Source organism: Struthio camelus, chromosome 25 (genome assembly GCF_040807025.1).
Source record: "Struthio camelus isolate bStrCam1 chromosome 25, bStrCam1.hap1, whole genome shotgun sequence".
Classification (NCBI taxonomy): Eukaryota; Metazoa; Chordata; class Aves; order Struthioniformes; family Struthionidae; genus Struthio; species Struthio camelus.
In genome coordinates, this window is record NC_090966.1 from 7,331,642 (window position 1) to 7,356,866 (window position 25,225).

General features: G+C 63.2%; 3 protein-coding genes across 3 annotated transcripts; 1 reads left to right on the forward strand and 2 right to left on the reverse strand.

Annotated features, from left to right (window-relative positions):
- Positions 1 to 2,962: 2,962 nt before the first annotated feature.
- Positions 2,963 to 7,455, reverse strand: P3H4 (prolyl 3-hydroxylase family member 4 (inactive)). The gene is made up of 8 exons (XM_068918928.1): positions 6,977 to 7,455; positions 4,623 to 4,772; positions 4,362 to 4,533; positions 4,170 to 4,298; positions 3,924 to 4,069; positions 3,751 to 3,834; positions 3,516 to 3,657; positions 2,963 to 3,430 (listed from the first exon to the last, which is right to left on the reverse strand). Exons 1-8 carry the CDS (start codon positions 7,436 to 7,438, stop codon positions 3,417 to 3,419), a joined length of 1,299 nt encoding a protein of 432 aa, XP_068775029.1. The 5' UTR covers positions 7,439 to 7,455; the 3' UTR covers positions 2,963 to 3,416.
- Positions 7,456 to 9,015: 1,560 nt separating this feature from the next.
- On the forward strand, positions 9,016 to 17,122 carry FKBP10 (FKBP prolyl isomerase 10). The gene is made up of 10 exons (XM_068918739.1): positions 9,016 to 9,354; positions 10,958 to 11,103; positions 11,669 to 11,858; positions 12,164 to 12,309; positions 12,403 to 12,592; positions 12,944 to 13,089; positions 13,346 to 13,535; positions 13,774 to 13,916; positions 14,080 to 14,243; positions 14,389 to 17,122. The coding sequence occupies exons 1-10, from the start codon at positions 9,161 to 9,163 to the stop codon at positions 14,572 to 14,574; spliced, it is 1,695 nt and encodes a 564-aa protein (XP_068774840.1). The 5' UTR covers positions 9,016 to 9,160; the 3' UTR covers positions 14,575 to 17,122.
- A 154-nt stretch (positions 17,123 to 17,276) lies between these two features.
- On the reverse strand, positions 17,277 to 24,394 carry NT5C3B (5'-nucleotidase, cytosolic IIIB). Its single transcript, XM_068918744.1, has 9 exons — positions 24,240 to 24,394; positions 23,409 to 23,507; positions 22,708 to 22,777; positions 22,073 to 22,119; positions 21,499 to 21,584; positions 20,690 to 20,779; positions 19,338 to 19,500; positions 18,265 to 18,465; positions 17,277 to 17,784 (listed from the first exon to the last, which is right to left on the reverse strand). The coding sequence occupies exons 1-9, from the start codon at positions 24,240 to 24,242 to the stop codon at positions 17,674 to 17,676; spliced, it is 870 nt and encodes a 289-aa protein (XP_068774845.1). The 5' UTR covers positions 24,243 to 24,394; the 3' UTR covers positions 17,277 to 17,673.
- Positions 24,395 to 25,225: the final 831 nt, after the last annotated feature.

The window sequence follows — 25,225 nt, forward strand, 5'->3', positions numbered from 1 at the left end:
TGGCCAGCGGCCCGGCGCTGGGCGGGGAGGGCGGGGCGCGGCAGAGGGCGGGGCTGGGCGAGCCCGCGGGGGCGGGTGGGAGGGGGAAGCGCACCTGCGTGACGTCAGCGGGAGGGCGGGGCCAGGCCAGACCGGGGGTGAAGGGGCGGGGCCCGGACTCTCCCACGGGCAGGGGGCGGGGCCTGGGGAGGGGCGGGGCCTGAGCCCCACCTGGGCGGGGGGGGGGAAGGACCCCCCCCCAACCCGGGGCAGATGCATGGGGTGCAGGGACCCCCGGGGTAGGCAGGGACCCCCGCCCATCATGTACAGGGGGTGCAGGAGCCCCCCCTTGGGGCAGGTGTGTGGGGCAGGGGTGGACCCCCTGGGGGACGTGCATGGGGTGCAGGGACCCCTTGGGGGCAGGGGGCAGGCAGGGACCCCACTGATCACATACTAGGGGTGCAGAGACCCCCTTTGGGGCAAGGATGGACCCCCTGAGGGACATGCATGGGGTGCAGGGACCCCCTCGGGGGGCAGGCAGGGACCCCTTTGGGGCAGGGGGGACCCTTGGGGGCGGTGCAGGGGGTGCAGGGACCCCCTGATAAGCTCTGGGGGGTGCAGGGACCCCCGCCCCACGAGGGGGGCAGCTCCCGCTTCCCAAGCTTCCTCTGCGGCCCCGCAGCCGCTGAAGCCCCCCGCGCGCCGCCAAATCCATCGGGGCTGCAGCTGCCTCGTGCATTATTTATGGCGTTTGCATCGAGCCGCCCAGAGCCGGCGGCGCGGCCGGGTCCGGCCGGGGGGCCTGGAGCATCGCCCGGCTCGGGGAAGGGTCCCCGTGCAGCCCGGATGGGGAAACCGAGGCAGGCAGGCTGGCTGGGGGACCAGCCCCCAGGGTGGCCTGAGGCGCGCCGGGGAGGTGACGGCCGCCTGCGTCACCCCGTCCCGGCAGGACTGGTCCGGCCGGGCCCCGTCTTCGGCGCGTCCCACCTCGCTCGCGGCCCCGGGGCGCAGCCGCCCTCACCCTCAGCGCCCCCCCGCGCGGGGCGGGCAGGAGGCGTCCCGCATCCCGCCGCGTCCCAACGGGAACCCCCCCCCACCGCCGCCAGCTGTGCACATCTGCGCCGCCCCCGCCCCGGCGCGCACATCTGGACGCTCCCCCTGCATCTCCTTCGCTTGCTGGTCGCGTTTCCCCCTCCCAGCTCAATCCGGGCGGAGGGGCTTCGCGGGGCGGCCGAGCCGGCCGGGCTCCGGTGGCCTGGAATAGCCCCGGAGAAATCCCCGCCGCCGCCGCCCGGCAGACGGCTCGCGCTCAGCTCGGATGCGTTTCCTGGCTGGCAGCGAGCGCCGGCTCTTCCAACGCCTCCGCATGCGGAGGGGGGAGATTTCGTCTCCGCGTGCGGAGCGGGGACCCAAAGCTCCCGCGGCGCCGGCCGGCCCCGCACCCGGGACCCCCCGCGATCCCCCCGGGGACAGAGCTGGGTCTGGGGTCTTCATGGGGCCGGCTGCGATGTCAGGTGACAAAAATCCATGTGTGCCCCTTCCCGGCCAAGGCCAGGAGCGACAGGCAGGCGGCGGTAACCCCTCCGCCCGGCCCCGGGGGCAGCAAGGGGAGAAAAAGGCTGAAAGCCCCCCAAACCCCCGTGCGGATGCTGCGCCCGGGCAGGCTCGGCTCGCCGCGTGTCCGCGGCCCCGGGTCAGACCCGCAGGCCCTGCAAAGGGCGCGAGCTGAAGGCTCCCTGGCCTGTCCCACTTCTCCCAGCGCATCCCGGCTTTCCCGGGATGTCCCCGCTTTCCCGGGATGTCCCCGACCCGCGCAGCGGCGGCAGGACGACGGGCTCGACCATCGCCCCTGCCCTGCCGGCGCGTCGCCCCGCGGCGGGGGCTCGGCTCGCCGCCTTCGTCCCCGCCGTCACCCGCCCAAGGGAGCCTTGGCCCCGGGAGGGCCGGCGGGGAGCTGCCCAGCTGCAGCCCGCGTTTCCCCTTAGCTCTGCCCGCCGGAGCTGGGAAGGGCCCGGCTGAGCGGGAGCCGCATCCCGGCGTGCCGAGCAGGGAGGGGTGCGGGCAGCCTCCCGCCGCCCCGTCCCACCCCAAGGGCGCACGCTATGATTCAGCCTCTTGGTTTCAGTCCTGGGAGCCAACTTCCAAAGGGAGCAAAAATGCGCCGGGCTCAGCAGGGAGGAGCGCGGCGGCCGGGGCGCGGGCTGGGCCGCGGCACCGCGCTGCCGTCGCGCAGACGCCCCGGCCAGGGCAGGCGCGGGCTTGCCGGCGGCACGGCGGCGAGGAGGGCAGCACACGCGCCACCGCGACGTAGCAGGGACCGGGGCGCTTCCCGGCTGCAGCCCCCCGGCCCCGGTCCCGGAGCGTTACTGGCACCGGGTGCTTTTCCAGCCCGGGGCTGGGCAACTGTGTCGGTTCCAGCCCCTTAGGGACCCTCGACCCCAAATAACCCCCAGGGTCATGCACACACCCCCAGGGCCAGCCGCAGGGCGATGCATGCACGCTCCCACCCCAAATAACCCCCCGGGTCATGCACGCACCCCCAGGGCCAGCCGCAGGGCGATGCATGCACGCTCCCACCCCAAATAACCCCCCGGGTCATGCACGCACCCCCAGGGCCAGCCGCAGGGCGATGCATGCACGCTCCCACCCCAAATAACCCCCCGGGTCATGCACGCACCCCCAGGGCCAGCCGCAGGGCGATGCATGCACGCTCCCACCCCAAATAACCCCCCGGGTCATGCACGCACCCCCAGGGCCAGCCGCAGGGCGATGCATGCACGCTCCCACCCCAAATAACCCCCAGGGTCATGCATGCACCCCCAGGGCCAGCCGCAGGGCGATGCATGCACGCTCCCACCCCAAATAACCCCCAGGGTCATGCACGCACCCCCCGGGGTGACACATGCTCCTCCCTCCCTGAACGCCCCAGCCTCTCCCGCCTCGAGCTCCCGGCTCCGGCGCCAACGGGAAGCGGAGGCAGCCGTGAAAACACCGGTCCGGATTTTATTAAAAGTTCAGCACCAGTAAATAAAAAAAGCAACCGTGGAAGACGGGAAGTATTAAATTAACGGAGCTTCAGGCTACGGCGGGCTGGCGGGGGGGAAATCCAAGGCACACGCGGGGCATGGGCGCCCCGGCCCCTTTCCCAGCCTCCCGCCCCTCCGGCTCCTCCGGGATGAAACGCCAGCGGGGAGAGGCCGCTCGGAGCGGCTCCTTCGGGGAGGCGAGGGGCCGTGGCGCATCCCGGCACCGCCGGCAGCCCGGCTCCGGGGTCGGGGCAGCGCGCGGAGGTGGCTCGGAGGCGCCGGTGCTCCGCGCCGGGAAGGGGGGCTCCGCCAGGGGCCCTGCCGCCGGATCAGCCCTTCCCGGCGCGTCCGAGTCTCCGCGCGGGAGCCCGAAGCCCGGCTCCCCGGGGCCGCGGGCCCCCTCGGCCTCGCTCATCGGAGGGTCTCTGCAAGGAAGGATCGCCGTTAGGTGCAGCGCGGCGGCCGCCCGCGCCGCCCCCAGCGCCCCGGCCCCCCCCCGGCGCCAGCAACCTTGGTCGGCTTTGTCCCCTTTGGTCCTGGGCTCCTGCCACCACTCTGCCACGAAGCCCTCCTCGTAGTCGCCTTCGCCTTCGAACTCGCCGTCCGAGGGCAGGTCCCGGGCGTCCGGCTCCTCGCCGCCGTCCACCTCCATCTGCAGCAGGGAGACGGGAGGAGGGAGGGCCGGGGCCGGACCCCCTTCCCCGCCGCGGCGCCGCTCCGGGGCGCTCGGGCAGACGGGACGTACCTCGTCGTCAGCTTGCAGGTACTGCTGGGCAAAGTCCAGCATCTGCTTCTGCGTGGCCGTCTGGTTGTGGTAGCGCACGGCCTCCTGGGCACGGGGAGGCAAGGGCAGGGGCGGCGTGAGCCCCGTGGCACCGCCGGACCCGCCGGGGCTCCGCACCCCGCCGCGGCGCTCACCGGCCGGGGCTGGAAGTCCTCCTCCTGCAGGCGCCAGCGCTGGCGGTGGAAGCGGTAGTAGACCAGGTTCTGCTGCATCACCGCGTCGCCGGGGTCGAAGAGCATGTAGCTGGAGACGCTCTGCACCGCGTTCCTCACGTCGTTCACTGCGCGGCAGCGAGCGTGGGACGGGGGCCGGCCGGCGGGCCGGGACCGCCACCCGCCCGCGGGGCCGCGGCCCCCTGCTCCCCCCCGGGGGGCACTCACGCTTGTAGTAGGCGAACTGCAGGTAGTGGTACATGGTGGCCACGAACTTCTCCACGAAGTAGCCGCCCACGTTGGGGGTGAGCTCGGCCTCGCAGTCCACCTTGCACCGCAGCACGCTCACGAAGTGGTCTGGGGAGAGAGGTCAGGCGCTGCGCCCCGCCGCCCCCGCCGCCCCCCGGCCCCCGGCCCCACCTGCGATGGCCGGGTAGAAGTCCTTGAACTCCTGCAGCTCGTAGGAGCCCTCGCAGCCCGCCAGGCAGTTCTCGTAGGCCTTGTAGTACTCGGCCAGCGCCTGCTCCATGTCGGCCGCGCTGCTCCGGAAATCCCCGTTGTTGTACAGCTTCACCGAGCGCACGAATATCGGCTGCGGGGCAGGGGCAGGCGCCGCTCAGCACCCCGCCGGCTCTCCCGGGGGCCAGCGGAGAGCCCTGCCCGCCGCCGGCCCCGTCCCACCTCGAACGGCTGCGCCTCCAGGTCCACGAGGTACTCGTCCACGTCCAGCATCGTCCTGTAGTAGTTGAGGTACTTCAAGGTCATCTCGTGCTTGGGGTTCTTCTGCAGGAAGGTGTGAGCGGCGGACACCGCCTTCTCGATCTTGTTAGACTGGGCAGAGGCAAAGAGGGGCTCGGGGGCTCGGCCGGCGTCCGCCCCGCGGCCCCGCTCGCCCCCAGCCCCGACCGGCCGCCCCGGCATCCGCTTCCAGGTTGCAAACTCGCAGCGGGGGCGGCACGGGGGGGTTAAACGCGCTGCCCATCACATGGGTTGCAGCCAGGGCACCCAAGAGGAAAACGCATTAAGGAAGGAGGACACGCTGTCCCTCGCCGCTGCCAGGGGAGCGGGCGGCCAGCCCAGCGCTCGGCCCCGCGAAGCACCGCTCCCTCCAGCCTGCTCGGGGCAAGCAGAGGCTCCCCCGCCAGAGCGGCTCCTGGCGCAGGGAGAGGGCACCTCGGGCGCGCCTGGAAAACCTCGGCGCCCACCCGCACCGCGCGCCGGGGAGGAGCTGCTCCCCGCCTGCGCCCTCCGGGCGCCCGCGCCCCGCAGGGAGCCCGCCTGCGCCCGCACCGCCAGCTCGGCCGCCGCAGCCCCTCTCCGCCGCCCCCCCGAGTTTGCCTTCTTGCAAATATTCCCTTCCCCGTTCAATCCCCAGCGGCAAAACCCCCTCTGCCCGCGCGCGAGAGGCGTCCTCCGGGCGCGAGGCTCGCAGGAGCCGGGGCTGGCAGCCGTCCCGCCGGCAGCGCTCCCGCGCCCCGGGCCCCGTCCTCCCGCACGCCTGGCGGCAGCCGCTGCAGGGGCATGGGAGCCAGCGTGCCCCCGGCCCCGCTCAGCACGGCCCGGACCCCCTCCCGAGGGTGGCGGGGCTGCCCGCGGCCGGGGACGCTGGCGGGAGACGTCGGCCCTTTCCTCCCCCTCCCTGCAAGCAGGGTCCCCGCGGCGCTGGCTGCCAAAGCCTGCGCTCGGCGGCGGCGGCCGGGGGACGTGGCACTTCCACCTCTCCGGCCCCCCGCCGGGGCGGCCGTGGGGAGGGGGCCGGGAGGAGGGGGAGGAGGAGGAAGGGGAGGGAGAGGAAAAGGCCAGAAGCAGCCGGCAGCGGCTCTCCCTCCGTGCCGGGCACACGGCACGCGTGCTGCCGCCCCCGGGGGGATGCGGCACGGGCTGGAGGGTCCAGGCGAGGCGCCGACCACCCCGGCATGCGCCCGCAGACACTGTGCAAAGCGCCCGAGCCGCCGAGGAGGCTCCTGGCCGGCCGGAGCGGGCCCGGAGCCAGAGCTGCCCTGGGGAAACTCTTTGCACGTCCCCGGAAAACCTCCCCCTCGCGAGCAGCCCCAGGGACGGCAGCAAGGCGCCGGGGCTGGGAGCCGCTGGCGCCTGCAGCAGGACGGGACCCTGCGTCAGCGGGACGCGGGGAGACCCCCGGACACCCCCGGAAGGGGCTGTGAGCGGGAGGGAGCAGGGAGGCCGGCAGCCGGGGGACGGCTCCCCTTCCCGAGCGCGCCCCGCGGGTCCTGCCTGACGCATCCCAGACGATGCCGACGTGCCACGGCGCGGGGGCAGGATGGAGGAGCCGAGTGGGGGGATGCCGGACAGAGGCACAGGGCAGCGGGACACAGGGGCAGGATTTGGGGGGCAGGAAGGGGGCACAGGATGGAGACGTGCAGGATGAGGGATGCAGGATGGACGAGTGCAGGACGGAAGTGCTCTGTGGAGGGTGCAGGATGGAAGTGTGGGATGGGGGCAAGGGATGAAAGTGTGGGATGGGGGCAAGGGATGGGGCTGTGGGATGGAGTTGCGGGACGGAAGTGTGGGATTGGGGTGCGGGACGGAGGTGCGGGATAGCAGCACACGATGGGGGTGTGGGATGGGGGCACGGGACGGAGGTGCGGGACAGGAGTGTGGGATGGGGGTGTGGGAGGGGGATGTGGGATAGAGGTGTGGGGGGGCGCAGGACGGAGGTGCGGGATGGGGGTGCGGGATGGGGACGCAGGATGGGGATGTGGGATAGAGGTGCAGGATGGGGATATGGGACAAAGGTGCAGGATGGGGGCGCAGGACGGAGGTGCGGGATGGGGGCGCGGGACGGAGGTGCGGGATGGGGGCGCGGGACGGAGGTGCGGGATGGGGGCGCGGGATGGGGATGTGGGATAGAGGCGTGGGATGGGGGCACAGGATGGAGGTGCGGGACGGGGGGCTGCAGGAGGGAGGTGCACGGCCTCTCGGCCCCCCCCTCCCCGCATCCCCCTCGCCAGGGGAGCCGCCAGCCCCCGTTGCGCGGCATTTGCGCGCCGGGCCGGGGCCCTGCGCCGCCTCACCTTGAAGAGCGCGTAGTGCAGGTACTGGTAGGGCAGGCGGCGCTGGAAGTCGCGCAGCGTCTGCGCGGGCGGGTAGCGCAGCTGGAAGACGGGCAGGCCGCGCTTGCAGGCGCGCAGGCAGGCGGCGCGGCGCAGCAGCCGCCCGAAGAGCTGCAGCTCCCGCTCCCACTCGGCGGGCGCGGGCGGCTCCGCGGGCGGCTCCGCGGGCGGCTCCGCGGGCGCGGCGCAGCGGCGGTGGCAGTGCGCCTCGCTGTCGCGCAGCAGGCGGTGCAGGCGCAGGCTGGCCTCCAGCGCCCGCGCGCTCTCGGCCCAGCGCGCCCCCGCGTACTGCGCCAGCGCCCGCGCGTAGGCGCGCTGCAGCGGCTCCAGCGCGGCCGCGGGGAAGCCGCGCACGCTGTACTCCTCGTACTGCGCCGCGCACAGCCCCGCCGCCAGCAGCAGCCCCAGCGCCGCGCCGCCCATCCCCGCCGCCGCCGCCGCGCACTGCCCGCGCAGCGCAGCGCAGCGCCGCCGGGGGCGGGCGGCCGGGGGAAGGGGCGGCGCGCACGGAGCTCGCCGGGTCTTAGTGCGGCTCCGCGCTGGGCGCTGCGCGCTCCCGCGGCGCGCTGGGCGCTGCGCGGCCCGGGGCGCGCTGGGCGCTGCGCGGGCGAGGGGCTGCGCGGCCCGGGGCGCGCTGGGCGCTGCTGCTTTGCGGGGACGCAGGCGGTGCTGCGCGCTGTCCCCTCGGTGGCCCGCGCCGCGCCGTGCGCTCCCAGAGGGGCGCTCAGCACCCCGCACGGCCCCGAGCGCTGCCCGGGGGCAGCCGGCCGGACCCCCCAGCCTGCCCGCGCGCAGCGCCGAGTTTCCCTGCCGGCTCCTGCCAAGCCAGAGGCCGCAAGGCCGGGGGCCGTGCCAGGGGCCGGGCCCCAGCGCTGCCCCGGCCAGCCCAGCGCTGGCCCCAGGCCAAGCCCAGGGCGCCGCTGGACGCTGGCACCGGGGACGTCCCGTCGTCCGCCGGGGCGGGAGCCAGGGCACCGCGTCGGGCCGGGCTGCTGGCTCGCGTCGCCGCCCGTGCGGTTTTCTGGCCGCGGAGCGGAGGAGGCCTGGCGGGCCGTGGGCCGAGGCCTCGCGCGCCGCCCGGCGCTGCCCGGCCGCAGGCTGCACGGGCGCTCGGGAGCCCGCGGGGCCGCGGCCAGTGCTGGCGTGCTTTGCTGGGCGCCGCAGGGCACCCCCGGGGCCGGCGGGAGCGAAGGGGGCCGGGGCGGCGGGCAGAGCGCGGCGTCTCCCGCCCCCCGTGCTTTGGGGCTCAGCGCTGCCTCCTTCCCTGTGCCAGAGGGGATTTAACCAGGCTGAAAGGCAGGAAGTCCCTCGGGAAGCGAGGGGAAGGGTCTGGGCCCGAGGCAGCCAGCGCTGCCCTGCTCGCGCTCTGGCTGCGCCGTCGGCAGCGCTGTGCCCCTGCGGAGCTGCTTTCCGGCCCGTCGCGCGTCCTGCGCGGGCTCTGCAGCGCTCGCCTCTGCTGGGCGAGGCTGCGGGAAGCGGGACGCGCCGGCAGCGCGTCGTCCATGCGCGTCGGAGGCTGCTCTTGTGTCGGAACGAGGATACTTTCACATTTTTAATCACTACCGTTCAATAACAGATGTCCCCAGCAGAGCGCTAGACGCTATGAAAACACTTATTTCCTGGTATTTACTCTTCCTGAGCAGCAGCATCTTGACACTTGTGAGCACAATCCTGAGTCAAGGCAGGAAAGTTAATGCTCGGAGGCCAAACGAAGAGGCCAAAGAGGAAAACTGCCGGCGCTAGGACCCGGTGCGAGAGCAGCGTGCTGGGATGGGACCTCGAGCTGCACAAACTCGCTTCCAAATAGGTCGCTTCAGCTTTCCCCTTCTCAGAAAGAACTGCCTAAAAAAACAAAAAAAAGCAAAAAAAAAGTCTCCCGGCGTGGAGCTTTGCTGCCGCGACTTTTTTCGGCTCCCGCCGCGGCAGCGGGCGGGGGGCAGCGGGCGCCGCGGGGCGGGCTGGGGCGCGGCGGCGGCTCGGCCCGCCAGGACCCCGCTTTCCACGTGTACAGAAATTCCAGCGGCGCCGGGGCTGGGAATCGCGGGGGGAGAGGGCGGCCGGGAGGCCCCTCCTCTGCCGCCTGGGCCCGCGCCGGCCCCCTCCGCCGCGCCGCTTCCTTCCCGGCCGCCGCAGCCGCCGAGCGACATGTCCCTGGGCAGCTTCGTCCTCCTCGTGAGCCTCCTGGGCGCCCTGGGGCTGGGCGACCCCGGCCCCCTGGAAGACGTGGTCATAGACAGATACTATATCCCCAAAATCTGCCTGCGGGAAGTCCAGATGGGGGATTTCATTCGCTACCACTACAATGGGACCTTTAAAGATGGCAAAAAGTTTGACTCCAGGTATATAGCGCCCGCGGCTCTCCCCGCAGCGCGCGCGCGGGGCGGCTTGCATGCTGCCAGCCCCGGCCGCGTGTCACCGGCCGCTCCGAGCGGCCCCCCCCGGCCTCGCTGCTCCCCTCTCCGAAAGCTTCGGGGTGGCCGCGCATCCTTTGGCAGCGATGACCCCTCGGGGGCGAAGCTCGTCCCCGCGGGGCGGCGCGGTCCCCCGCGGAGCTGGCCGGGCCTCGGCCGCGGGGCGCCGGGGAGCTTCCCCAGCCGCGCAGAGGATGAGGCCGTAGCTGAGACGCTCCGCGATGGGAATTTGCACGTACTGCAGAGAGAGAAAAAAAATGCTAACAGATTAGATTAAAGCACTTTCGTGACACGGCAGCTGTGAAACCCGTTCATTACCTAGCAGGCCTCGTTTCACGCCGCTCTTAATTTTCCCAGGCCCGCGCACGGATCCTGCCTCGCTCACGCGGGGTGTAAATCGCTGTGCGTGTTGGGAGCGCGCCAGTGGGCTTCGGTGCACGTCCCGGTTTGCACCAACGTGAGCAAGGCAGAATCGGGCACACGGCAAAGGAACAAAGACGAACCCGGGTACGCTGAAGCTCAGACCCAACCCAGTGCAGGAACAGAAACTTTCCAGATGGGCATTTTTCAGACCGCTGGAAACCGAAGGGCTTCTGCTCCTGTTTAAACACGCCTTATCTTCCCTGCAAGCGTGAATAGGAGGGAGAGTAACTCAGCCGTGCACGGCCGCTCCTCCTGCTGCAAGCCTCAAACTCAACGGGAGTCTGGGGACTTTCGCTGCTAAAATAATTCTTTGTCTCGATGCTTGCAGCACGCTTCCAGGAGAAAGCGTTAGCTGCACGTTAAACAGCGAGAAGGATTTCAGTACATCTGAAAGGGCCCCCAATTGCTCCTCGGAGTGCACATTTTAAGATTTAAAAATAAAGACAAATTTGCAGTTTAAAAATGAGCCCTGGGACGACTTCTTTCCTCCCCCATGCATAAAACGCAAAACGTGGCATGTTGCAACTATTTGGAAGCTGCAGAAAACCAAGCCCTTCGGAGGCCTCCGAGCCGGATTGCCGGGTGACATTTGGGGCGGATATCTATGCATTCAGCCTCAACTTAAAACATAGCTGCAGCTCGGCTCTGGAGCGCAGCGCTGCCGTTGAGCACCGCCGGCTCGGGGGCTTCGGGGCTGCGGAGGTACCCAAATCCCAGGGAGACGCGTGGAAACCTTGAGCCTGTGCTTTGTATCGGAAAACCAGAGTGGAGGATGCCTCGTTATCTGCCGCTCGTTAGCGTCCAGGCCATAGATGAGCTGGCCGAGCTGAGAGCCCCGTAGCCGGCAAAGCCAGGGCGCTCCCTAGCAGAGCCGAGGCGCTCCGGGCAAGCGGCCAGTTACAGCCCAGGCAGGGACCAGCCCGGATTTAACGGCTGTCCGGGGCTGCCCAGCCTGAGGCAAGGCTCGCCAACGGGGGTTGGAGATTTGGGCCATTTTCTGCTGAATTTGCAAGGCTGGGAGCGAGGTAGGGAGCGACCCGGCGCCCCTGGGAAGGGCCCTGCGGGGTGGCACGGAGCCCGGCTGATGGCTGCCTGCCTTCGCCCCCAGCTACGACCGAGGCGCCACGGTGGCCGGCGTGGTCGGCGTGGGGCGGCTCATCACCGGCATGGACCGGGGGCTGCAGGGCATGTGCGTGAACGAGCGGCGCCACCTCATCGTGCCGCCCCACCTGGGCTACGGCAGCATCGGCGTGGGTAAGGGGCGCCGGCCGCGGGGGCGGTGGGCAGCGGGGAGGGACCCTCAGCACCCAGGTTAGCAAGGGACGGCCCGTTGCTTGTGCCATGCCACTAAAGAGCAGATGCATGCAGCGCCCGAGCTCGGCTCTGCAGTGCCTCCCTGCTGGAGGTCTCCCCGCTGCCCGGGGCTGTGCTGCTTTCTGCAGCGTTTGGGGGGGGCAGCTGGTTCACCTGCAAAGAAATGCGGGGTCTAGGGCACCCCGAGACAGCCCAGCAACCACCTTCCCCCGTGCAAAAGCAGCTCCACAGAGGTCACCGGCAGGATTCGACCTCCGGCTGCACCAGGCAGGTCAGTTCCCCGTCCAGCAGCCGCAAGCAGCAGTGGGTGCAGGAAGCCGGGCGTTGGGCGCAGAGACCCTCGCTTGCCAGGGCTCAGCACTGGCGGGTGGCAGGGCCCCACGCCTCCTTCAAGGTGCTGCACTTGCTGAGCCCTGGGGCGAGGAGCCCCTGGCCCGGGCTGCAGGTCCCGTTGCCCTCCCCACTCTCGCCTAAGGCTGCTCTGCTCTCGCTGCCGCTCCTTTAGCGGGGCTGATCCCCCCGGACGCCACCTTGTATTTCGATGTTATCATGCTGGACATCTGGAACAAGAACGACAAGCTGCAGATCACCACCCTGTCCAAGCCGGAGCGCTGCAACCGCACCGTGGAGAACTCGGACTTCGTGCGGTACCACTACAACGGCACCCTGCTGGACGGCACTCCCTTCGACTCCAGGTACAGGGCACCGGGGCTGGGTGCACCCTTGGATGGGGGTTACAGGGCAGTGGGGCTGGATGCACCCTTGGACGGGGGGTACGAGGCACCGGGGCTGGGATGCATCCTTGAATGGAGGGTGTGGGGCTGGGATATACCTTTGGACGTGGGGTATGGGGCACCCGGGCTGGATGCGCCCTTGGGTGGGGGTTATGGGGCAGCAGGGCTGGATGCACCCTTGGATGGGGGTTACGGGGCACCAGGGCTAGGTGCACCTGTGGACGTGGGGTACGGGGCACCCCCTCATCCCCCCGCTCCCTGCCCAGCTACAGCAAGGAGAGCACCTACGACACCTACGTGGGCACGGGCTGGCTGATCAAGGGCATGGACCAGGGGCTGCTGGGCATGTGCGCTGGGGAGAAGAGGAGCATCATCATCCCCCCGTTCCTGGCCTACGGGGAGAAGGGCTACGGTGAGTGGGGAAGGGCCCCGGCGCCGCTCCCACCTGCAGGCGGCACGGGGGGGACGCGGGACCCTGTCCGGGCTGACCCGTCCGCCCTCGCAGGGACGGTGATCCCGCCGCAGGCCTCGCTGGTGTTCAGCGTGCTGCTGGTCGACTTCCACAACCCCAAGGACGGCATCTTCCTGGAGCACCTGGAGGTGCCGGAGTCGTGCAGGCGCAAGGCCGTGACGGGGGACTTCGTCCGCTATCACTACAACGGCACGCTCATGGACGGCACGCTCTTCGACTCCAGGCACGGGCGGGGGAACGGCCGGGCGCGGAGGGGGACATCATCGCCGCTGCCCGCTTGGGTCCTCGCCGTCCCGCGCCGGAGGCTGCCGGCACCCGGCCGCCAGCAGGGTCGGAGAATCGAGGGGAGAGGGTGGAGGAGAGGACGGTAGCAGGCACGAGACATGCTGGTGGTGCTGCGAAGGGGTAGAAAATCCCTGTTTGCTGCATCCCTAGGGGCCGGGGGGGTCCCAGGCAGGGCCGGAGCAGGTGGTGGGAGCAGGGCATGGCCCCGGCGGAGGGCGCGCGGGCCGGGACGCGGGGAGGCGGGCGGCCCCCGGCCGGGCGATGCTGCCACGGGCTTCTCTCGCTGCAGCTATTCCCGCAATCACACCTACAACACCTACATCGGGAAGGGCTACATCATCCCCGGCATGGACCAGGGCCTGCAAGGGGTCTGCGTCGGCGAGAGGCGGCGGGTGGTCGTCCCCCCGCACCTGGCCTACGGCGAGAACGGCGCAGGTAAGGGGGGGGCCCGGAGGGCGCTCCAGCAGCCCCGCGGCCGGCGGCGCCGTGGGTCTGGGGTGCAAGGAGGGAGCAAGAGGCTGGACGCCCGGATCCGGGCAAAGGGAGAGCGTCTGCACCGGGGAAGGACGGTGCCGAGCACGCAGCCCCGCGGCTCCGGGGACGCCCGCGCCACGGTCCCCGGAAAGGCGGAGGGGAAGGCTGGAGCAGCTCTCCAGCTCTCCCAGCAGCCCTCCGCGCGCTCCTCTCCCAGGGGACAAAATTCCCGGCTCGGCCGTGCTCATCTTTGACGTCCACATCATCGACTTCCACAACCCCGCGGACCCGGTGGAGATCGAGACCGTGCACCGGCCCGAGGGCTGCAACGTCACCACCCGCAACCGGGACTTCGTCCGCTACCACTACAACTGCTCCCTGCTGGACGGCACCAAGCTCTTCTCTTCGTGAGTGCCCGTGCCACGGGGCGGCCCCCGCGCCCGGCTTTCCTTTACAAACCCAGATCCTGGCAGTCCGGGGGGCGGCGCGCCGGGCTGACCACGGGCGAGAGCGGGGCTGAGCCTGCCGGCGCTGCGGCTCCAGCGCTGGGAGCGTCGTCCCTTGCGAAGGCGCCGGCGGCGGGGTCGGCCCTCCCGGCTCGGAGAGGGCTTCCCAGCGGCGCGAACCTTTCTGTGCCTCCCGCAGCCACGACTACGAAAACCCCCAGGAGGTGACCCTGGGGACCAACAAGGTGATCGAGGGCCTGAACAGCGGCCTCCTGGACATGTGCGTGGGGGAGAGACGGGTGCTCATCGTGCCCCCGCACCTGGGCCACGGGGAGAGCGGAGGTGAGGGCAGCGGGGCGCCTCGGGGTCCTTCTGGCTGGCCGAGACGCTGCTGGTCTCCGTCTCCCCGGAGGGGGACTGGAAGGCTCTCGGCCGTCCGGGGCCGGTGCTTTGCTGGGTGACCCCCCACCTGCAAGACCGGCTGCAGCCTTCACCTGCTTTGCAGCCCGGGGGGTTCCCGGCAGCGCTGTGCTCCGCTTCGAGGTGGAGCTGGTCTCCATGGAGGAAGGTGTTCCCGAAGGCTACCTGTTCATCTGGCACGGGGACCCGCCAGCGAACCTCTACGAGGAGATGGACCTGAACAAGGATGGCGAGATCCCTGCTGAGGAGGTGGGCAAGGGCTCGTGGGGTGGGAGAGAGCTGAGAGGGCACAGGGGAGCCCACACCAGGGTCCAGCCTGGACCGCGACCTGCACCCGGCCGTGCTGGAGCCGCTCGCAGGGCAACGTGGCACCTCCTCGTCTCTCCCCCTGCAGTTCTCCACCTTCATCAAGACCCAGGTGGCGGAAGGGAAAGGCCGGCTCATGCCCAGCTCAGACCCGGAGAAAGTCATCGCGGACATGTTCAAGAACCAGGACCGGAACCAGGACGGGAAGATCACCGCGGAGGAGCTGAAGCTGAAGTCAGACGAGGACCAGGAGAAGATCCACGAGGAGCTCTGAAGAGCAGCCACCCCACTCGCCCCGTGGACAGGACTGCTCTCGTGCTTCCCGGACAGGACCACCCCGGGAAGCCAGCCCTGCCCCCTGTGCACCCCTTACAGCAGGGGGCTTTGCAATTTTTTTTTAATTTTTATTTAACTGAATTGTCTTCCATGTGTTCCACGTGCGCAGGAGAACCAGCCAACCCCCAGCTGAAAAACCCAGGCGAGGAGGTGGGAAACACCTGTGTTCTTGGGGGTCTCCCTACCCCGCGGGAAAGGCAGCGCCAGCTTTTCCGAGCCCCTCATCTCCTCGTGCTCAGAGGCTCTGGTGGACACAGGGGCTGAGCTTCTCTGAGCTGGACCAAGCCATGCCAAGGCCAGACCTAGAGCCTTTACACGACACTAGCGCTGGCCGCGTTCTCCGTCGAGCCCCCAGAGCCGCGGGCACAGCCCTGAGGGGCCCTGGCTCTGCCCCAGCCCCGCTCTCCCTTTGCCCGCGACTGCATTTCCTCGGTCCAGCCTCCTGGGTCTCACCTTCGCCCCGTGCTGGCGCCGCTTGCGTGCTCCTGCACCAGCTCCCGGAAGCAGCTGGGCAGAGGGCTCGAGCCCCGGCAGGCAGGAGCAAAGCTGGGAGCACGCACGCGCCTCCAGCGTGGTGGCAGCCTGTCCCACCGCCGCCAGCTCTGTGAGCTCCCTTTTGCTTCTAATAGCATGGTTGTAGCTTAGGGATTTTTTTGTTTTATATACATAATTCTTTAAAGGAGAGGAAAAATAGAGACGAGCCTCTTGTGCCGTTCCCGGTGCTGGCCTCTGCTTCCCGCCCCGCTCTTACCACGGAGCTCTCTGGCGGGACGAGAGGCTGGAAGGTGGCTCAGGTTCCCAGGGTGAAACCGAAACTCCTCCCAGGCATCTGCTGTTTCAAAAAGTCTGGCCCCTTTCAGACAACTCAGATGAGACCCGATTAACCACTTGTCAGTTTGGAAAATGGAAAAGCCCCATCTCTCCCATCCAGGCCCCCAGGGAGCAGCAGGCTGATTATCCACGTCCTCGTGCTCCCCGCCCTGCAGCACAAGTCTGCCAATGGCAGCACCAGTCAGTGACTGAGGAAAAAAATCAGCCCAACTTTATTTTGATGCCTAAATGCAGCTAAGTAATTAACTTGGCTCTCTCAGGTTTGCCAGTTTTGACCAGTCTGCCTCCATCACCTTTCCACAGCTCTAAAGGCTTGTGTATGGTTTGGCCATGCAAACAGAGATAAAAGAAATGCAAGAAAAAAAATAACGCGTACAGGGTTAGAGTGAACCCCTCAAATGATGACTTTTACTTTGCACCAAATAAAAATAATTTCAACTGGTTTCCAAGAAGTCTGCCTTTGTGTCAGGTTGTTTTGCAATCTATGTTTGTTTGGGCAGCAGCACAAAGATGAGGCTCACCTGCCTCCTTCTTTCGAGGGAGGGCAACGCAGTGGGAGCTTTCGAGTCTCAGCACCTGCTATGTTGGGCTGGAAAGAAATAAAACTCAAACAAACAGTCTTTGCTGGAAGGCCTCAGCAGCTCTGGAGGCACTTCAAAGCCCTAGGATGAACATGCCCACAGCAAGGGCATGCTTGCCGTGCCCTTACGGCACAGTATACAGAGCTGAGGTCTGTTGCAATCTACCTGTGCTTCGGCTCCAACAGAAGCAACGTCTCTGCGGCTACCAGCTCTTGCAGGGATGGGGATGAAGTGGAGCTGGGGGAATCGGCGTTGCAGGTTGCCAGTGACAGCCTTGGGGGTGAGAGCAGCTCCAAGTCACAACTCCTCCAAGCTGGGCAGCGCGACACACACTCTGAATACAAACTGCACACTTTCTAGCTTTACCAAACATTTTTATTTCAACAAAGAGAATGAAACCTGCACCCTTCAGAAGCTGCATTTCCTCAACCTGTAAAGCAGAGGACGGTGAGCCAGCCACAGGGCTAGGGGTGAACCCAGAGCAGCCTAGAACGTACAAGCAGGCCAAAAGGTGCCACCATGCAAACACAAAGGGGAACGTGCTGCGAATCTATGCTGGCTCACACCACAGCACCCTCGAGGAACAAAAAACTTTCCCAGAACAGCCTAACTATAGTTAATACTGCAGGAACATGTGTCCCTGCCATCTGTGGTGGAAGCATCAGGGCGGGATACGAAAGCAGTTTCTCATGTAAGGGGCCTCAATTTGCCCCTTGCTGAATCAGGGTCGTCTTAGTTTTGCTTTTCATTTACATTACCAGAGGTTACACAAAAATAAGAGGGCCTCTTTCTATTGCTGCTCAGAGAGCCCAGAATCAGCACAGCAGTTTAAGCTAGAAAAATGGTTATCCAAAATATTCCCTAAAAACCAAAGCACTGTTTTGCCTTTCCTCCCAAAATCACACCTCCAGGCTTCAAACAAGCTGCTCCAAGTCCCCAGCCACACTGCTGCCACTGCAAAGTTTGCCCAGACCCTACCAGCCCAGTTCTCGTTAGACAAACCTACTTCTTGCTTTATCATGCAGTGGCAGAAGAGCTCCACGGAACAGCAGGAAGGATTAGAAGAGCCTTTTTACAGCAAGGGCCATTGCAAATCCAATTCTGCACACACTTCCACCCGATGGTACTGCTACCAGGCAAAAACCCCCAGCTGATCTGCTTCCCCTCTACCTTCACTCCCCTAACAGTGACCAAACCTGCTTTTAGCATATACAACTCCTAGAAACGATTCCATGGCAAACGACCTTTATTTCTGCATTCAGCCGCTGAAGCTAGGTACAGAAGGCCTCTACCCAAAATATTAAGTGGTCTGTTGTGGTCCCAAGGGCTGGTTGGGATGAAGTCGAGTAAGCAGCAGAGCTGGGGCAGAGGTGGGGGAAAGCAAGTGGACTATTTGCTTTCCCCAACTCACTCCTCCAGTTCCAGGACTGACGAAAAAAAAGAACAGTTTGTAAAGTTCAGGATGGGCACAACACACAAAAGCCAGGGCAGGAAGGGAAAGCTGCCCCTGGTATTAGGATGGATTCAAGCAGGTACCAGGAGACCCACTCCGGCTTTGTAAAGGGAAGGACATTAATTCCCCAGGCGCCTTGCTGAAGAGCCGGAGTCAGGACTGGCTTCCCAGCTCATGTCTCAATTAGGATGTACCGGAGGATCCCATTGACAACATCTAGCGTCTCGTCGCTCTCCAGCACAATGTCGTAGGCATCCAGGTACTTCCCCCTTTGCTCTTCCACCTGCAGCACAGCCGCCAGGAAAGGGTGGAGAGGAGAGGACCACAGAGAAAAAAAGAGGACTGTAAACATCAGCAGCTGAGAATAAGGGCCCTGCACCATGAAACGTCTCCAGGAACAAAACAAAGAGGCACTGTGGGTTTGGGCTGGCGAGAGGTGCCACGAGCTGACACCCAGAAGCAAGCAGGAGCTGCCATGGAGCACAGGTCTGCCCCTCGCAGCTCCCACAGCCTTTGTATGTCTCTTGATGCTATAGTAAAGAGGGGTCAATAACCACCGTGAGACATCCCGAAGCGTGGACACCTGTGCTCTGGGAACACAGCAGACACCCTCCCAGCTCCCTTCGCAGGCACTCCAGAGGAGCTAGTGGCAGTCTCTGCACCCCCCGCACTCAGGCAGTTGCCTGCCTTCCTCTGCTGCCACCTGGGCTCTGCACCTGCAAAGGGCCAGCGGGGAAGCAAGAGGCCTGCTCCTCACACTCACCTTGTCATTGAGAAAGCCAATCTTGAGGATGTTCTCCACGCTGGGAACACCATCTGCCATCGTCAGATCACCCATCGAGTCCCCCAGCAAGATGATGCTAGTCCTACTGCTCAGCTGCTGGAAATACTCTGTACCCTGAAGAACGGTGTTGTTCTTGTTGTAGGTGTGGATGAGAGGTCCCTTGAAACACTTGAGGACTCCCTGTGCAAACAAGACAGAGAAGCTGATCCCAAAGCAATCCCTTCACTGTGCCACAGTCTCAGTGTCCCTTCTGGAACCAGCTAAAGGCAGGGATGCTACAGGGCTCCAGCTCCAATCTCTGAGACACCTCACGGAGCAGTCTGGCAACATAGCGGCCACGAAACACGTGGAGTCAGTCCCCAAGAGTCCCCTTTTTGCAGGGCAAGTCTTTCCCAGATGATGAGAACAAATCCAAAGGACTGAGAACCTGCAGGTCTTGGACTGGGCTCTGTGCTGCCCTGGAGCTATTCAGAGGGCCACAGGAAGCCAAAGGCAGAGGAGCCCTAAGGCAGGGCATGGCCCTCCAGGAAGGCAGTACATTCGTGCACTGCTACACTGCCCCAGGCTCATCGTGAGGACTGCCCGTCCCAACATGCCACCAGCAGGAGCAGAAGGCTTCGCTGTAAAAGGCCTGTTATTTTCTAACGTGAATTGGGACCTTCCAGGCTTCAGTACGTTTTCAGCCCACTTTACCTGTTCTCTATAGCAGGGACTCTTGTTCATGGTTGACACAACTCAAGCATCATGGTATAAGCAGAGGAACCCCTAATACCCTCCAGCACTAACAGTCAGGAAGGCTGCTACGGTAGCAGGTAGCAACCCATGAAGTCACATAAAATCAGGGTGGGAGGGCCATGACTAGTCTCTAAGGTGCTCCCATGACCCAGAAAAGGATCAGTTCTAGGTAAAGGATAAAATCTACTTAGAAATGTTAATAGACAGCTTTTAACCTAGCAGCGTCTCCGTTAAACGTTTGGCAGCCCTTGAATTCATTTCTAACAAATCCCCTTCTCTCTGCAGACTCTCAGCACGTACGTGATGCAGAAACTCACGTTATCATCAAAGTCCATGTAGTTGGATACCACGTTGACGTTTGGGTGGAAAACACTGGCCTGGCGGATAATTTCTTCAAGGATGTCACCCACGCCAGCAGAGAAGATGAACAGGGGGACATTGTATTTATGCAGCTGGTCGAAAAATTCTTTGAATCCATCCCTAAAGCAGAAAAGTCCAAAATACAGTATTACATTACCACCTTCCAGCCCACACTGACAGGTGCTTTGTGTACGGTGGGGCTGTGAAAGCTCTCAGCCTAGCAACAGGGCTCATGTTTCTGCCTGGGACTTCCCAAACAGAAATGCGTGCATGGACTCTGCAAAAAAGCACTGGGCTTTTGGGCCTTATCATATTTACTGTGCATATAGAGGGCGTGCGGCAGAACCATCAGACTCTTCCTTGAAGCACTGACCCAGCGGGCAGCTACACAGTAACACGCAGCACCTGAGTAATATGCCCAACGTTTCCTGAAAGCAGCCAGCTTCTTCCACGTAGTCACAACACACATGCCTGCACACAGCATGCCTGCACGTGCACCCATGAGAGCTGGGGCTACCAGCTCCTTCAGAAACAGTACAGATGACACACAACAGGTCAGACTGGGTTGCAAGGACTACCAGAAAACTATGTAACAGCCTCAGAATCTGCCAGGACACCATTTCTGGGCAGAAGAGGAGCTCAGGCCCATTAAAGCCTGGACGTGTGGTAGCTACCTCCTCTGTGCGGTTGGAAGCTCACTGAAACAAAGGCTTCTCAAGCTAGTTTAAAGAAAAATCACTGCCAAGGCTGGTTCTAACAGCAAGTTTTAGTGCAACATTTTTGCGCTGTGGATGAAATCTGATGCTGAGTCAAGAGCCTGGATAAAGCCCATCAGTTACTGTGAGTGGAGAGAAAATCTCATCTGGAAGAGAGCAGCTGCATGCTGCTCCCCTACCCCATCCTACAAACAGCTGAGGGCTTGGAAGAGTTGTTTAGGGAGCTCCACTGATCCACTGGTTCCCTTGGCTGATCCTCGCCAAGACACAAGGAAGCAGGAAGGAGTCACCCGTGAACTGAGCAGCCTTTCAGAGAGCGCTCAGGTTGCACGCAGCTTGTGGGGCTGACCTTTGGCTCTCTTTCACGATTAAAACTAAACCCCAGGAAGGAAGGAAGATTTGCATCTGCCACGCTTTAGAGACTGCGCGCAGACAAGAGTGAAAGCAAGCAGGTGAACTGCACTATCAGAAATCAGTTCAGAGCGTCTCCGGAGGTCTGAAGGAAGTTAAGGGGAGCTGTGGAGCTGTAATGAGACCTACTTCCACAGTGACAGTGATGGCCCCAGGCAGCATGCTGAACCCCAAGCCAGTACCTCAGCATCACGTCTGATTCTCTGACAATCTCGGCTATGTCACTCTTTAGGATCTTCTGCTGTGACAGGAGGTCATGGGCCCTGCTCCACCTAGAGAAAGGTACCAAGGTGAGCTTGGTCCAAACGTAAGGCAGTCAGAAGAGTAAAAAGTAGGAACTTCCTGGTACTCCTGCCAATTCTGTAGAAAGGTCAAGCTTTGCATATTGCACACAGTCCTCGGGCAAGAAGTTGCCAGGACAAGGTCACAAGCACCTATTAAATCTATGCCTTTCTGCTCTGAAAAACAAATGCAGGTCTTGCTTGGCTACATCCATTCGGGCCTCAGGTCTCTTGCATTTCTTGATAGCTGCTGAGCTATTACCAAGGATGTGCTATCGGATATTGGTAATAGACAGTCTGCAATATCTGGCACCAGCATGTAGTGAAATCAGGTCTCTGCTGGATATCCAGCATCACCATTCCTATATCTGAAGGCATTATCTATTATCAGTAACTATAACGAGGGAACCCCTCCTCTCTTTCCAAGACTTTCTAGCTTTTGATTTTTTTTTTTTTTTTTTTTTTTTACTTGCAGTGACTTGGAATCCAACTTGCTCTTTAATTGGCCCCACACAGCATGGTCGAGGGCAAATTATCCAGCAAGCCTGTGCCATGTACTTAAGAAATGGAAAGACTGTATGTTAAAGGGGGATCCCTTCTGCTGCACAGCAAGCTCCTCTATGTTTGGGCTCAGGAGGAACAGTCTTTCTTCCAGCTTGCCCCTTCGATGTTCACCTTGCAGTACAAGCTCATCACGTGCAACCACTCACCACTCCACCATGAGGGGGCGTTTCTCTTCCAGGGTCCGGTTGGGATCAATTTCGATGGGATAGTACCAGTGCAGCAGATCTTTTAACTGCAGCGTTGTACAGATATAAAGAGAACATACAGCGAATATCAAGTCTAAAGAGACTGTAAACAAGAAGTATTTCCAAATTCCCCTAAAGCACCACACTTAATAACAAAAAACACAAAAACCTTTCACTAAGCAACTGCACTTTGAGGAAATCTGGGGAATCTCAGAAGGAAGAGTTAATTGTCTAGCAGCCTGGCTGACAGTCTCATCTTGGGTCAAATACTCCAGACACAGATGAACACACATATATTCTCCCTCTTCTTACCAGATCAGAAATATTGATAACTGAGCATGCAAATTAAGTTTCTTTTTAAACTTCCCCTTTCACTAGCATTGGCTGAAATACAGCCTGGAAACTTGCTCTGTTCTCTGTCCTGGCAGCACACGTGCATCTGCCCTGTCATGCGAGCCAGTGCAACCTACTGATCATGAATGATGGGACTAAACACACAGATACAAAAACCAGTGTCTTACAAAAGAACACCTACCTTCTTCTTGCCGTCTTCACTAACAACACGACTATTATCAAGGATATCTGTGAAGACAACAAAATCCCAGTGTTGTAGCCCAGGGACATATGGAAACAGTAAATACGCTTTCTAAAAGGCAGCTAGTTTGGGTCAAGATCTCAGAAAGTTGGCTCTTCCTGAAAATCAGGAATCTGTGGCACATTGATCTGAGCACACATTAAATGCAGGTTCTCAAAGCGGTGGCTCCTTCTACGAATCTTAGCCAGGAACCCCACAATGCACACACTGGTATGAAGAGCGCATTGCTCAGCAGGGACAGAACAGAGTCAACACTAGTAAGCCTCTGTGTATAAGTACTAGAAAAGGAAGCAGCATCTGGGGCCCTCGGTTGGAAAGCTGGAGCAGAAAGCTCAGGAGATCGTTTCTGCAGCGAGTTTTGGACTGTCTGGAAGCGTGGAGCTGAGAGACAGCAGCCATTACTGGAAATGGCTGAGGCCTGGAGCTGAACTGAGAGAACAAACAAGACAGTGGAATAGCCAGACTTCGTAAAAGAGGGAGGCAGAAGATAACAGGAGGCTACAGAGGCTGAAAACACAAACACAGAGAACAAACATAACCAGAACAGTAAAAATGCAGGCAAGGCTTCAACTCACTGTGAGAGGTGGGGCAGCGTCTGCCATTGCATCCAAACCTGCTCAGCGTCATGTCAAAGTCAGAAATGACCTGGAAGACAAGACAAGACGAGACAAAATCTGAGCGACCCGGTGTGCTGTATCTCTGAAACAGCTAGCCAAGAGTGGTGGTGTCTGCAAGGAAGCAACTCCAGCATTGATGCGTTTCATGTGGCAGCACAGACTCGCAACAGATTAAGGTAGCAGCTTGTGGCCAAGAACTTTGACGCTCCTGCCAGCTGTGAAGCAGATGTCCTCATCTGAGACAGCCAGCACCCCTCCCACCCCGAGTGCTCTTATCAGCGCCAAAAGGTATAATCCTGCTGACTTACTGCCATGGGTGGAGGGGGCATGTTTGGGGACTGGCTAATATTTATAGCGTGCATTACAGGGAAGAAAAAGGCCCATCTATGGAGAGCAACCAGCTTGGGCTTTGGCAGGAAAAACAGCGTGCTCTCTCCTCTCACCTTGGACTTTCTGCTGCCCATCTGCAAAATGGAATAAATGGTACTTCATTGAAGCAAGGTCCTGGGAACAGTCAGGTCATGGCTGAGGAGGCTGAATAAATGGTGGGCAGCAGAAGCCAAGCACCAAGCAGGACAGATGTGTCACTTGCCCTTCACCACCGCGATGCTGGGACAGCCCCACCACAACTAGTGCCAAACCAGGCCATGAAGCAGTACCTGCAGCTTGTTCATCCCCTGCTCCTTCATGGAATGGATTATCTGCAACACATGCTCTGGGTGCTTTATGCGGACTGTGGCTTTCTCCAGCTCAGGCACCTGCAGGAGGAGACCCCCCCACGTAAGTGACTTCCTGGGTATCCCGTGTGGATCCCAGGGGACAGACACCCATCATCCCCAGCCGTGCTGTTCATCCTCGGCCGTGCTCCTCACTTCACCCTTGCCCTGGGGCCATGGTCACCCAGCCCCACAGGAGAACGGCTGTGCTCCCTGTTCCCTTGGGATCCTGCTCCTTAATCCTGTGCTCTCGGTAACCCCGGGCCCTGCTCCCCACCTGGGCTGTGCTCCCCATCCCCGGGGGCCACACTCCGTATCCCAGCCCACGCTCCCCATCCCTGGGGTCCATGCTCCGTATCCCAGCCCACACTCCCCATCTCAGCCCGCGCTCCCCATCCCTGGGGTCCATGCTCCGTATCCCAGCCCACGCTCCCCATCTCAGCCCGTGCTCCCCATCCCTGGGGTCCATGCTCCGTATCCCAGCCCACACTCCCCATCTCAGCCCGCGCTCCCCATCCCTGGGGTCCATGCTCCGTATCCCAGCCCACGCTCCCCATCTCAGCCCGCGCTCCCCATCCCTGGGGTCCATGCTCCGTATCCCAGCCCACGCTCCCCATCCCCGGGGGCCAAGCTCTGTATCCCAGCCTGTGCTTCCCATTCCTGGGGACCACGCTCCGTATCCCAGCTCGCTCCCCCCATCCCCGGGGGTCGCTGCTCCCTCTCCCGGCCCCCTCCACCCCAATCCCCGCTCCCTAGCCCGCCCTCGGCGCTCACCATCTCGCCGCGCTGCCGCTCGCCCCGGGAGCGCTCCGCTCCGCTCCGCGCCGGGGAGGGCCGCGCCGCGGCCGCGCAGCCGCGGGGAGGAGCCGGCCGGGAGGCGGTACCGGGGCCGGGACCGGGGTTGAGCCGCCGCCGCCGCCGCCGCCTCGGGTCTGCCGCGGCCCCGAGCGAAGCGCTGCGGGGCAGTAAACGCCAGCGCCGGCAGTTGCGTTTTCCTCGCAACGCGCAGGAAACAGGAAGGCGAAAGTGAAATGAGATAAAGAAAGGGGGTGGGGAACACAAGCACAAAACTCCTAAAAAATAAAATAAAATAAAGTAAAAAATTAGCCACTATAGGAGAAGATCCCTTTTCCAAACTACCCTGACGCCCCCACTGCAGTGCACCGCGGCACCCATTCTACTTGCAGGGGTATGGCAAGGCACACAGGAAAAATATTTGGCCCTAAGTTAAGACGGCATGTCAGCGAGGAGTCAGGACCTGGCTCCCATCCCCACACTTCCCTGCTCCTCAACACCTGGCTCCACGTGGCACCGACCGCTCCTCCGGATCAGCAGCAGATGCAGGCCTGCAGATAAGGCAGTGGCACAACATTCATGGCTTCATCACTAACATTTAACTAGCCTGTGTCTCAGCTTCCTCCTGCGTGGACTGGTAGAACACTTCAAAAGCACTTAGTGCCTACAGTGGGGGAGCTTAATCATATGAAGAGTTGCGTAAGAATCACAAAGGTTATTTTTGCTCAGAGCAGGGATCAACAGGGTGTACAGACAAGGCCCTGTGTAATCTGGAATTCAAGATCGAATCAAGCTATGCTGCTAGGGAGGGATGACTGAGGTCCTATTGCCTGTGGAAGGACTTGGAGAAATGTCTTTACAGCCGCACTAGTCAGAGCGGTGCTCCCGGTGGCTGAGGGCAGCAGAGGTTCCAGATCCTCCCCGTTTCAGTGATCTCATTATCAGCCATGTTCCAGAATCACTAG